The 14,318-nt window shown below is 44.1% G+C and overlaps 1 protein-coding gene across 11 annotated transcripts in view; it reads right to left on the reverse strand.

The window, feature by feature from the left end:
• CIITA (class II major histocompatibility complex transactivator) overlaps positions 1 to 14,318 on the reverse strand; it is an 807,875-nt gene that overhangs the window by 124,449 nt on the left and 669,108 nt on the right. For all 11 annotated transcript variants that reach the window (XM_069647820.1, XM_069647816.1, XM_069647817.1 and 8 more), the window contains one exon: positions 4,122 to 4,295. In XM_069647820.1, the coding sequence (XP_069503921.1) occupies positions 4,122 to 4,295 (174 nt within the window). The remainder of the gene's footprint in view (positions 1 to 4,121; positions 4,296 to 14,318) is intronic.

The raw sequence follows: 14,318 nt of genomic DNA on the forward strand, positions 1-14,318 counted from the left end.
GAAGGCCTCTTTAACATCTCCAACCAACAGCACGAAGGATGGTGCAGTATGGACTTTGTAGGCCGAAAGATATGTCGACTTTGTATGAAGCGCTAAGATCATGTTTCATGTATCCATGTGGAAAACCCTAGGAAGGGTCTTCCAGAAAACTGTGTGTGACCCACTTTAGGTGAGAGACATACAAGTGCCATAACCTTGAAATACAGACAGTAATTCTGCTGAGACTATTGTCCAATACAAATGTTTTCATGATTTGTTCTGATTTTCTGACATATTGATTTGCTCTATGAGTGTTAGTCAATGATCTACCCTCTGTTGTTACATTAACAGTCTTTTGTTTTGTTTTATTATGTGTTTTATAATGTGTTTTTATACTTTTTTCTGTGTATCAATTAATTACCTTTTGTATAAACCTAGTATCAGTCTTGTGGTAGTGTTTGTCCGCTGGAAGGTTTATCAGCGATATAACGTGCATTGTCCTGTTCTACATATGTGGGACAAAGAGAGGGGTAGGCAATCCTGTTAGTTTTGTACCAGATTTCTCTCCCATCTTACAAGATTGACCCCCCGAGAACAAAAAATAGGGAGTACCCATTTCTCTTGACCTTCTACGAGATCTGACAGAATGGGCAAGTAACTCCGGAAGGATGGATCCTCACCAAACAGGATTTATAAATGGGGTGGGAACCTCTTTTACTCTCCTCCTTCTTGGGATCCTTAAAGTAAGAGCGCTAGAGTAAGCGGCCTGAATTCACATGGCCTTTTTAGATCTAAAACAGGCCTTTGACTGCGTCAATAGGGGAAAGCTATGGGCTAAGCTACAAAAAATGGAATTTCCCAGCTGATCATCTAGCAGCACTTCAAGCTCTATACACCGACACCTCTGTTCGAGTGAGACTGGCTGGTACAGGTGTCCTTCCAAAGAAAATCATGACATACAAGGGCCTGAAGGAGGGCTGTGCCCTCGCCTCTCTCTTGTTTAGTCTATACATCTTGGACTTGGGAGCATCACAGGAAAAGGTGAGGGGTTTTCCACCAAAAATAAATGGATCTCCCATATCATGGGTCCTATTTGCGGACGACATTGTATTCATGGATTTAACATCAATAGGGCTGCAGAGGAGAATGAAGCGCTTTCTCCACTTTTTTGAGGACAATGACATGAAAATCAATGTATCCAAATACAAAATCCTAATCATGCAATCTTCTCTCAAGTGCAAGCATAAAGCTCGAGCCTGGTGGATAGGTGAAGAAAAAGTGGAAGTAGTGGACCCTATGGGCTACCTGGGGGTTGTGATCAACAAGAACTCTGATGACAGTGCACCCTACAATACCCTCCGCGTACAATACCCTCAGCGTAAAGACCAGCTTGGCTACCATGGGAATGAGAATCCTGTATAAGTACGGCAAGTTCTATCTCACACCCCAGTTGTCTTTCTATCACCAAAAGGTAGCTCCCATCTTAACCTACGGCTCAGAGGGGATGTTGAGCATGCCATATAACAACTGGGTAGCAATGGAGGGGCTGTTTATGAGGAAATGTTTAGGATTACCCAACTCCCTCCCCATGCCGGTGATAAGGCAAGAACTCAGACTCCAATCATTAGAAGGAATTGTATTTTGGAAAACCCTAGCCCTATATCGGAAATGTGTACTGGCTAAAGGGAGCTCGGCACTTGAAATCTTCTTCAGGATAAAGGAACGCGCTGATATTCCTGTACGAAAATGGCAAGAAAGGATTGAAAACATCATGGCCGGCTGAGAGCTGGATGAGATAGATCATCTGACGAATCCGATGAAGATAAAAAAAAAAGCTAAAGGGACAAGATTGGATCGAAACAATTCACACAAGGAATCTTGATCCTCTGAGGCCTTGTTGGCAAATGGAGAAAAGAGGGCTGAATCAACCTCCACTCTATCTGCGAAAATTTACATCTGCACATTATCGCGATCTTCTGCTAAGAGTAAGACTTAACATCCTCGATACTAGCGAGGTAGGACTTGAAAGAAAATTAATCCTCAAGGAGGATTCTTTTTGCCGACATTACAACAAGACTGAAATTGTTAAATAACTAAATCATTGGGTAACTTCCTGTATAGCCCTCACAAGCCTATGATCCAAGTATTTGAAGAAACATCAAGCCAACTGCTGTATAGAACTTGATAGCCAATGGTGGGAATGGATTTTGATGGGGGAGAAAGTAAGCCTCAATTTGGAAGTTTTACAATTTATAGAAGCTGTTTTAATCATTTCAAAGGGAATCTAGGAAATTAAGGATCTAAAGGGCATGTCTGTTTTCTTTTTTGTTTTATTATTTCTTTTAAATAGAAAATATGAGGAAGGTAAATGTAAATGGTTTAAAAGGCTTGTTTATATGCTTTGTGAATAGGTTGAACCAATAAACATTAAAAAAAATGCATATTCTTGCTGTATGTTCATTGCACTGAATTCCTGTTAAAAAAGCCTCTTCAACCGCAACAGTTTTGGAACTTGCATGGGCATTAAATGGGCATTTGCCAGGTACTTCCATCACATGCTCAGTTACTCACATGATCTGCCAGCTCTTGCCATTTTAGGAACAGGTAGGACTATTATGGCTGTGCCTGGCAAATGCCTTTCCTATGCCTATACAAAAGCCAAATATATTGGCGTTGCCTATGCCTGGTAATGTTTGCCAGCACCATTCAACATGCTGTGTATTTAGTACTCACACTGGCACTGTTTCAAGGTTTAAAGGGTCAACATTACCATAGGATTTTGGGAATCATTAAAGTTTCAGAAACTAACTACTGGCACAGTATTTGGTGCCCGCAGAATACTATTGCCATTGGAGAAGTCAATTTGCTTTTCGGGAGCTATCTGGCCCATACCAATATTTACTTTACGCATGGTCAATAATATGCAGACTTCACCTTTAGTCCATGTTTACAATTTTTTATGATACAGCTAAACCCTGTTTAATATAACTGTAAAGCCTTCAAATGGTTCTGGTTAGGTCACGTGCTCTCCAAAAAGTTGCCCAAAGTCCATGCTCAAGTGCTTACGATTTGACTTCCTCCTAACTCCTATAGCTGCCTCCATCTGTCCTGCTATAGGAGAGTGTGATGTTCTTCTTAGTTATGTTATCTGGCCACATCATTTAGGTAATTGCACGTTCCTCTATAGGGCAGGACACAGGAAAGGGAAATGACGAGTGGGGCAGGGGTGGGATACGGATTATGTGTTACGAAGAGTAAAGAAGATGCATTACCGTATCAGAGCCTCCCGAAGCTCATTGGGTCAATATACTAGAAAAGAATGCCCATAAGAGCGAGGATTGCTGACAGTATTGTTTCTATCTTGGCACTCAGAGCATCACTGGGGCTGTAGATTCCACCTTCCAAAGACAGGAACTGTTGACCCAAATCATTGGGCCACCCCAAAGATGAAGTAAGAGCCCCCTGGGGAGCCCTCAAAATACCAAATAATATACAAACCTTTCTAGTCTACCATCATCTGTGCCAAATACACCTGCTGGGAATCCAGGAACCTAGATCCCCTTGGCATTTGTGTGATTCAAGGGGCCTATTCTGTTGTCGGATCACTTGCGACTGAAAGGTATACAGTGTGCGCAAATCCACTCCAGTAATTAGGGCAAAGAAATAGATCCTAAGGGCAAAATACAAAATGCACACTTCCTTAGGAAGCATTTGCTTCCCAATGTCATGGACAGGGTTACTGGCTTATAATGCTTTGTTGCTACAATTGCTTAGGTCAGCGGTCTGCAACATTTGGCTCTCCAGATGTTTTGGGCTACAAATCCCATTGGCCCAAGCCAGACTAGTCTATGGTGGGGGCTCATAGGAGGTGTAGTCCAACACATCTGTTGAGCTGCAGGTTGCAGATCCCTGGCTTGGGTCCAATAATCTGTTAATATTCAGTCTGTGCAATGAAGTGGATCCTGTGATCTATTATTGTTAAACCTGCTTCTTTCCTTTCCTTTCACCAATTTGTCGTTACAAATTTCACCTTTCTGCATTTGTCACATTACGTGCTGCACAATTACCCTTTTTCTAGGGAAGGGGCGGTATCCAAAGAGTTCACTTTAGACACACAAGTGATTACAGGGAAACATCCTTACCAGTTACTCAGGTTTGCTTGAATCTGAACCAGGGCAGACAGATCTGCAATGTCCTTCATGCTTTTTGCCTTGTAGGGCTCGATGGTGAATTTCTTGACGGATAGTGCCAGAAGGTCAACTTCCCCAGTTTGCTGAAGTGACTTCCAAAGTCTGACGGTGTCACTCAGAGAGGCCCTGAAGAGTGATATGGAACATTATCACATGTAATATAAATGTATATACATTATTCACATTCCATGAAGGCTATTAGATGACCTATGGCATCAATGAAAGGTATTCCAAAAACATTTCACTACTACAGCTTCAAGGCCCAACTTTCTATTGGCATCCAGAAAGGAAACAAAACGCACACGTTAGGTTACACCGTGAGAACTGTAGAGAAACAGTCATGATCCACAAACCCTGCTCATCTGGTTTAATGCAGCTTGGCCCCATTCTGGATGAAAACAAGCAGCTACGCATGTGGACCCTAGCAAAACATAACATACTTCTACACACTGCACATCACTGGTATTCTTGGTGTATCCTGTCCTGTGTATATATCACTGCATTTTCCATCAGAAAGTCATATATGCTACAATTTACAAAACAAGCATGCAATACGCAGTTGGTCAGTCAATACCGTATCCACCCATACCCACAGAGTTCAAAGTGATATTTCTGTGTTGAAAATTGTGTGGTCAAAAACGTTGTAGCAACAGAGGGTGGACGTGTAGGTGTGTGTGTGTGTGCATATAGATCAAACTGTTGTATTGGATGATGTCTTGAGGCGCAGGTAGGTCTTCAAGGTATGTTGCTCTATTCAGTAAAATCCTAAGTAAAATACATAAAAGAGGAGAACCTTCCGTTGCCCACTAACCAAGCTACATTTTCCAACTGTCCCTGGTGTAATACCAGGGGTAGGAGCAGTCTACATTCACACTCGGGGAAGGGCACTCAGCCAATCATGTTACTGGAACAGCTGGCGAGAATACACAGTCTACGGACACTGTTTCCAGCCACCCGAGGCCCTTACCCAGGTGGCGCTATCTTTTTATTTATTTGGAGAGGCAACAGGGAGCTTCTCCCAGCTGCCTCACCACCTCCCCACCCACCAAAACAAAACAAACCCCTTTCCTACCCCGTGTCCCCTCCCCACTTTCCTGCTGGACTGAAGATTTGTGCTCCTGGCCGACATAGAAATGGAAAAAAGAGACTTAGTCCCTTTTCTGATGGTGCCGGCCATCTTTTTTTTCTTTTTCTCAGGAGGTTGGCATCACGCAATAAGCACAGCCAATCTCCTGAGAAAAAAAATGAACTGTTTGCACCCCTGGGTGCAAATAGCAAATACGCCCCAGCAGGGGGCACACAGTCCGGCATCGGCCTACAGCCCTCATTGAGGCTCGGGCTGGCGGGCTGCTACCGGCCATGTACGCCCCCCGGCTGGTAAGTGATTTCTACATTAATGCACATATTTTATTTTTATTTATTGAGTATTTATAAGGCGCCTATACAACAAATAGTGACATCACATACCTTCTGACATCACACACATTGCCACTCAACACACGTACAGGGAGAATGGAGGCAGATGCAACACAAACATTGCCAATGTTATGGTTGGTTAAAAAAGCATAAACACGCTTCTGCCTTATATGTGACTGTACAATAGGCCACTTGAGTTAACAATCCACACATGCCTTAGCGCCACCCTATAGCCATCCCTGAAAGTTCATCTCCAATTGAGAGCCACTGAGCAATGCATTGTGGGCGTACAATTTAGCTCAAAAGCATGCATTTCACAGCTCTCAAAGACACAAACAGCGCATACACCTTTCACCCCCATCAGAAATCATCTGTCAGGTATAATATGGCATCTTTGTGATTGGAGCATTGGGGTATGTTTAGCAAATACCAATAATGGTGGGCTTAAAAATGCATGCAAAACCCTCCAACCTGAGTACCAGAGTTGGCTTGCAAGCTAAAATGGCCTATTCTTCTCCCACATTTCAGATGGAGGGATTTTGTTCATGCATTTAAAAACCCACCATAACATTGCTGTTCTTTTTGACCTAGTCCATGGAAATCCAAAATTCACTAAATTTGTCAAGTAACTTATCTTGTCAAATCCGACCACCAATTCCCATTTGGTGACATTTTATGGACATTTTCATGTAGACAAACAAGGTTGAAAAATTGGGTTTTGCATGGGGTTGCTTCTGGTCCCAAAAAAACACCCTTTCAGGAGACATATCTGGAAAAGGCCTGCTTAGATTTATAAGATTTTCTGCTCACACAGAGCCCTAACCTGGCACATGTGCAAAAAACATTAACAATAGGATTGGCCAAACTCGAGATATTCACTTTTGAATATCAAAAGATGTGTCTGTATACTTGGGCCTGTGTAACAACAAAATACATTTGTTACGTGTCATCCTGTGTGTTAAGATGGATTTCTGAACTCTGACCTGGTGGGCAGCGGTTCAGAAAGCCAACCTAGTTTCTTGGAACAGGGTAACCTTCTGGACAAGCCAGACCAATCAAGGTGGAATTGGCAGCGGTCAAGACTAGGTCTCAGAAGGGGTGAGGGTGATCGAAAGCCCGCAATGAGCACACACAGCAATGACTCCCAGTCAGGTGTATATAACATATACATGTATTAAAGGCCTTTTAAATCAAACACAAGCAAAGATCAGTAGCAATACTTAAACCTACACAACACCATTATAAAACACATATACAGCAACAGTAGGCCTAAAGGAATGGCACACAGTAAGGATCCACAACCTGGAAGGGAAAGGGAGCAAACAGTGCAAATATGCTTTAGGCAGTCCTTCACTTTATCAGCCCTATCTGAGAGGCAGTCCGATCCCCAAGATGAGTGGAGCCTTATGCTCAAATCTACTTTCAGATGCAGATGCACGCAATCCTGTGGTTGATCCTGTGGTTGGGCAGACACGGGGTCTCTTGCAGGGGCTGTAGCAGCTCAGGAAGGCAGGTGAGGCAGTGGAGAATAAGTTCCCACTATTCGAGTAAGGTCTCCCCAAGAGGGCAGAACAAGTTCAGAGAGTCGGGAACAAAACAGTAGCACAGGCTACCTAGAGAAAGGTGAGTGGCCCTTAGGGGACACGTGCGTAAACATTGATGGATGCGCCAGAGGCTACCGGTAAGGGTTGCAGGTACTCACCGACCCAAGAAGCACTCCGGATAAAACTTTGGGTCGAGTCCACTTCGGTTGCAGGTTCAAGTGTGGCAATTGTGTGGCTCTGCGGCTTTCAAAGGCTGAGTTACAGCGATGATTCCGTGGCAGGACAGTGGTGATTTCTCAGCTCCTGATGAAGGGATCAGGCGAGTTTCACTGCAGCAGGATTCAGGGCACAGAGGGGCACATTAGCAAAGCACCTGCGAAGTTCGTCACCACGGCTGGGCGGCACGGTGACTGCATGCACTCTGGTTCAGGCGTACTCTCCTAATTCCAGACATAGGGCACCTAGCCGTACAAAACTCAGCAGGAAAGTGCCTTGGACCCAGTGCTTACGACCTACCAAGATTCAAGTGTCAACTCGAAACGGTGGCGGTTTCAAAGTTCACTGGTTGGCCCAGAAACAATTCCGAAGAAGCTTGCTTGCAAGTTAAGATGAAGGTGCCGTGAATAGTTGTTCCCACTATTCAAATGGGTCGAAGGGCCTTTGCAGACCTTCTAAATTCAATCAGATGCAGAGGGGTCCTGTGGGACAACAGTTGGCTCAGGGTGCCAAACCTTCCAGCGTGTCACCAGCGGTTCTTCGACTCGGCTTCTTAGTTTCAAGATGCTTGGATCCCATCCTAGGTTCAGTGAGAACTCAAAAGATCGACCTGATATGGGTGTTTGGAGCCTTCTCTTATCCAGAATCTCCTTCGTGCCAACATGAAGAGGACCCAATGGGAGATCTGCTCACATACAGGCACACCAGAGGTGGACCAATCACGGACCATAGTCGTCCCAGTTATTCCCAGCACACCAGATTCTCTGAAACCCAGGGTGTGTATTGGAACTAGACAGTCCAGCCCACATCCTGGAGGCACACACACAAGGCATGCAGAAGCTTGCAAAAGCTTGACATTTCGCGGGAAAATGCATGACCAAATAACGACTGACCTGGGACTGCTCGACCTGGGGAAGGGACAGGATGGCCAAAGGACAGGACAAAGAACCTTGTGGCATGCCCATTTTGGAGCCAGGCCACAGTAAATGCATTTTGCATGGCAAGAAAGGGTTAAATATAAGTGAAAAGATACACTGCCACCAGCCCTGTCCAAGGCACATCTGCACTTCTACCAAAAAATCCTTTAGGGAGTCTAGGGCCTTTGGAAACGAAAGGAAGACCCAAGCGCACTGTACTGTAAGGTACATTGTGCACTGGTAACATGTTGCAGAAAAGTTGCAACAATGGAAAGGACTAAGGGAAAGAACTTCTCCCAGTATTTGTATTTGTATTTATTGATTTATAGAGCACTTTACACAGTACTGACTGCCTTTAAGGGCATGCCAGTTTCCCCATAACAAAGTGAGCGAAAAACCCAGCAGAGTGCAGCAGAAAGCTGTGAATCTTTCCTAACACGGTGCCATCACCTAAGCGCATCATCCGCATCATCGGCTCATCCACCACCCCACTGCTAATAGAAAGATGGAAAAGCAAAAACAGCAGACACACTGCATTACATCCAGAATCACCATTCTTCATCACCACAGCATGCGTCTCGTCCATTGCAACTACACCAAAGAGGAGAGAAAAACAAAAATTCAGCATTACATCCATGTTATCGTCACACATTGAGATTTAATGGATTGGATGGATGGACCAATGGATGCATAGGCTGTTGGGTGGATGAAAGAAGGATGTACAGGCAGGCAGAGGGATAGACAAAAGACAGACAGATTGATGGATTGAAAGATGAAGCACAGCCAGACAGCAAGATGGACTGCTACATGGATAGACAGACTAGCAGACAGATGTGTAGAAAGAAGGATTTAAAGACTGATGGAGGGACACAATGATAGGCAAGCACTAAGATGGGTAGATAGCTAGATAGATGATAGAAAGACGGAGATAGATACATAAATAGTAAGACAGATAGACATACATATCACAGGGTCAGCGATAGCAACCCTGTAGTTATGGTTAAGTTGGCTTTCACATGGGAAGAGCAGTTTTTTGATGGATTATAACAATGACGCTGTTTGACGAATCCACATGAAATATTGGGGGGAAAATGCAAACCGTTCAGATTCTTTTTGCAAAGTGTGGTGAATTTCAGGGAGAGGACAGAGATTTGTGGGAGGATCCCAAACTTTTTTCTAAATCCATATACACTTGAATAGGGAAAACATGTTGCTCACAGTTACAGCCTATATACCACTGGATGGATTTGCATCAAACTTGCGTGAGGCATGCGGCCTGGTCAGGAAATCATGCTTTTGTGAATTTGGTGTTAATGCTTTCAGTAGATTTTTGTAAACTGTTAAAACATGAAGGTTAATAAAACTGTGATATCTTGGTTTGGTCCGTGGACTCACTTCATAATTTGGTGTCCGCGGAAACCTCTGGAACTGCACAACGTTTTCAGACATCACGGAAAGGCTCTGATTAGTTCATTGGGAAATGTGAGGTGCGCCAAAACTTCAAAATGGACATCATGTTGGATTTGCGAACTGCACCCTTAGTGCACAAACATTGCGGTCAGATAATATTAAAAAACACAACATTACACTTGTCTATCAAATAAAACAGCCTCTGGGGAAATTAGGGGTGGTGAGTGTGGGGTGGAATATGTCCCCAAAAAATCTGGTGTTTTTTCTCCTCCGATTTCGGCAAACATTTTGGATGTTTCATAACATTTCTGTGATGTTCGCAAACTTGACAATTGTTTGAGGACATTCTTGCATATACACCTACAATTAAAGATTCTGTGAAAAGCAGTTTTTGGGCAGCTTATAACTTTAATGCCGTTCGACGAATCTGCACAAAATGTTTCCGAAAAAATATAAACTCTGAATTATTTTGTTTGGTGCAGTTTCGTTTGTTCACCATTTGTGATGTCATCTTTGATGTCCTGGTTGTTAGTCCGAGAAGTGCATGGTGAGGGCAGAAGTTGTGGTTGCATAGTTTACCACAAATGGCAAATATGTTTGTTATTTTGATTTTGTGCTGCAAACATAATGTCTCTTGAATGAAGCTTTCACTCTGAATTTCAAAGGTTTTTATTAGAGAAATGTAACCATAACATCCCTTTAACACATTTCTTTTATTTAATTTCAATGGTTTTCATCAGAGCAATTCAGCCATGATGTCTCTTTAACACTGTTTCTTTCCCGGACTATATACATAGACAAGATGATACCTAGGTTAGGCTAACAAAGTCATTTATTTGCAGGCTTTCGTAATGTTCAAATTACTTCATCAGGCGTAGGAAGAGAATGTGGCTTTTGGAATAGCAGGGCAGCACATGGATTCACCTCTGGAATGTGTTATCTATTCGTGTCAGCTTCTGATTGGTTTCCTTCGCAAGGAGTCTTACACTTCATAAGTTCCCCCCATGCATTCCAGTCACAAAGATTTAAGTGCAGAATCAAAAACGGCATGCAAGCAAGTAAGAGGAGGAGGAAAGAAAACAGTGCTGGGTTGCTTTCAAAGAGGCATGAAGGAATGTGGTAGTGCCAGTCATAGCATGTGCAAAGTGCATTCAAGGCCGGTATGTTTTAAGCATAGTAATTTGCATATCCATTTCCACTAAGCCTTCTGGCCCCATGCCCATCTAAGTTTACGCATGGGACAGGAAATGCAGCAAGTCACTTGTTGGACACTTGTATTAAAAAAAATGATTCAGGCTGTTGGTCACATTTTCAATATTGTCATCCCGCAAGGCCAATAAAGAGGAGGAACTTGTTTTGGCCCTTTGGCTTGTGAAGGGTGGTGTGAAAAGGATACTTTCGTATTGATGGTGTGCTTGCCTAAATCTGGAGGGGGAGGGGAAAACTGGCATGAAACAGGAGCACTAACCATCCTCTGGCAAGCTTATGGGGCAGGGCTTTTAAAGAGCTGCTAGGGCTTGTGCAGGAAAAGGTTCAGCAACATAACATTGCATCAGAGAAGCAGATGGGGCTGGGGATGTGTCAGTCAAGTGTCAGTAAAGAGCCATAGGAAAAAATAGGTCTATCTTTTTTGACCTTTGGTTTTGCATGGGTGCAAAGAATGCACATTTGTTATTCGGGATAGTGACTCATGAAGCTGTGATGTCCCTTTAAACTATTGTCAAGTGTACTGAATGTCTGCATGCATTTGTATTCATATACTTTTCACACATTTTCTGTCCTTTGTCTTGTTGTCTTTTTTGGTACCATTGACTAACACGGTATAAGGAAACTGAACTCTATATACACACCTATATATATATATGTATATATATATATACATACATACATATATACATAGAGAAAGAGATGGATAGGTAGATAGACTGATAGGCAGACAGACACACAGTTGGATAGACAGGTACACACACACAGAGTGAAAGAAATGTGTTATGGCTACAGCTAGTAAACAAGAAAAGGGTATAAACATTGGCACTGGCAGCGTTCATGCACACTCAGTCCAAAGTAAGTGTCTACCTATTTGAAACTACATTATACTAAAAGTGAAACACTAATTCATACTACATCACTCCTGACCACTACTTCATGAGATATGCGGTAAATATTAGGTAGCTTACATAAAGGCTTTATGTAAAGCAAGTGTTGTGAAGTAATGATGTAGTATGAGTTAAGGTTTAATTTGTATTATGTTGATGCTTCACTTGGCCTGAGTATGTATTCCTTAACATTGCCATTCCTGAGGTTTGTAGACTTTTATATTAGTAGTAACCTTAAGTCTTATTAAAACAATAATTCCCACTGTATGCATATATATATTCAGCAAACAATAATTCTTAAAGGGATTCTATGGTTGCACCAAGAAACAAAATCCCCAAAAAACACCAGTTATGTAATTTAAAGGAACCCTAACTGTAACAACATCGTAAAACAACCATAAATCAGTCACTGCACTACAAACACTTTGTGATGAGGCATATTACAGACTTATTGGGCTACCCCCACAGTAGAGAGGGTTCGGCTGATTTAATATGTACATATAACTTTAAAAATGCTGTGTAGGTGGGGTTCTTTTTTTAATCATAGTCTACCCCTCTGAGGGTTGGGAAAGAGTGGGACTCTAACATGGTTTTTAACCCTAAACAAATCCAAGGACCATGGCATGTGGCTATCGTGAGTGGCTTGCAGTGTTCAAGGGACAGTCAAAGGTCATGACAATGGTCCAGTGAGCACAAGTGGTGGCTTGGAAATGCCTAGGGTATGGCAGCAGTTCATGCTCGTTGGGCACAGTGGGTGGTTTACAGGGGCTCAGGGCATGACTATAGTGGGTGGTTTTGGGTTCCCAGGAATATTGCCTCAGGCCATACCCAGTAAGCATAGAGTGTGACTTCAGAGTGCCTAGAGAATGGCTACAGGCAATGCCCAAGGAAATGTGGCCACTTGAGGCTGCCCATGGGGCAATGGCAAGGTTACATCTGAGGATGGCTTCAAGCAATGCCCAGTGGCACATTGTAGTTGCCCTGGATTACAAGTGGCTTTTGGTTGGGCTGCAAAGTTGTGTGGGAGCCCAGTTGCTGCTTTCATCTCTCCCCTCATGTATTGACTTCGGCAGAAGTGACTTCTGCAGCCTTCAGACAGCAACAGGATTCTTCACCCAGTGCATCAGAGTCGGACGAATCAGGCCTTTCTGGGGCTGCTCCCAGCAAGCTGCTGGTGCCAAGTCAAAATCAAGCAGGTCTGCTTTGATTTGATTTGATTTTCTGAGCATTTGGTAGGGGCCTATACAATAACATTGTGTTTCAGGGTGCCACAAGGCAAAGTGGGGAAGGAACAGGGGAGTAAAAAATAATGGCAAAAAAGAAAACAGTAAACATACATTGATGGTCCTAGTAGGAGTTGTGCCATTCGGACGTGCAAGTGCAGTGAAAAGAAGTGCAGGAGATGGGGGTTGCGGGGAGGCAAGGTATGGGCAAGTGCTGGTGAGAGCCAGGGAGGGAAGTGCTGAGGGGAGCCAAGGGTGGACGCCGCTGGCTAAGTGCTAGTGCGGAGGAATCCCAAAGGTGGGATGCACAGCCGCCAGGTAGGGGGCCCACAACGGTAGTGCTGGGAGGTGCTGATGTCAACTGGGCAGGGGCGTGGCCACATGTGAGATTCATGAAGGTCCAGGCCGCTAGTCTCAGCGGCCATGGGGTGATAAACAGGAAAGGGAAAAAGAGAAAGTGGTAGAGAAGTTACTGGAACTTAAGGAGGTCTGGCTCACGTCTGAGAGGGGAAGGGAGGCTGTTCCAAAGAGCGGCACCAGAGGAAAAGAGAGACCTGCCACCCACTCTCTGCTTCGAGAAGTGTTTGAGAAGCAGAGAGTGGGAGTTAGAGGAGCGGAGGGCTCTAGCAGGGAAGTATTTAGGGAGAGAAAGCGGAGATAGCATGGTCCGAGGCCCAGAAAGCCTTGTTGTATGATGTAGTGGGTCTTGAATTTTATCCTCGCAGCCAGCAGGAGCCAGTGGAGCAATCTTAGGGCTGGAGAGATACAGTTCCTGGACTTGAGGCCAAGGATACATTTCGCAGCCCTATCCTGAATTAGCTGAAGGGGGCATAGGGAGGGAAGGGGGATATTGAGGAAGAGGCTGTTGCAGTAGTCCAGCATAGAGAGGACCAGAGCTCTGGAAACATTGAGCTTCTGGGAAAAGGTGAGAAAGGGGAGAATGTCTCTAAGGAGGTGAAGCTGGAAGTGGGCCTTCTCGGCAAGCTCCAAGATGTGAGGGGTGAAGGAGAGAGAGGAGATGAAGATGACCCCAAGGTTTTTGGCTTCATGGGATGGTGACAGTAAAGGGCCCAAGGAAGGCGGCCAGAGGATAGGTGAACACCACAGCGCAGGTGTCCCAATAAGAATGATCTCCATCTTACTGGCATTAAGACAGAGGTCATTAGCTGCACACAATGCCTGGACAGCGGAAAGACAATCAGGGATGAGAGAGGAGGAAGAAGAGGTAGTAGAGGGTAGTTTGAAGGAAAGCTGTGTGTCATCAGCATAACAATGGAAATGAGGTGTAGAGGAGGAGCCAAGTACCCCCACCTCAACCACTTCACCC

This window comes from Ambystoma mexicanum, chromosome 2q, assembly GCF_040938575.1.
Source record: "Ambystoma mexicanum isolate Mex_15411 chromosome 2q, UKY_AmexF1_1, whole genome shotgun sequence".
Lineage (NCBI taxonomy): Eukaryota > Metazoa > Chordata > Amphibia > Caudata > Ambystomatidae > Ambystoma > Ambystoma mexicanum.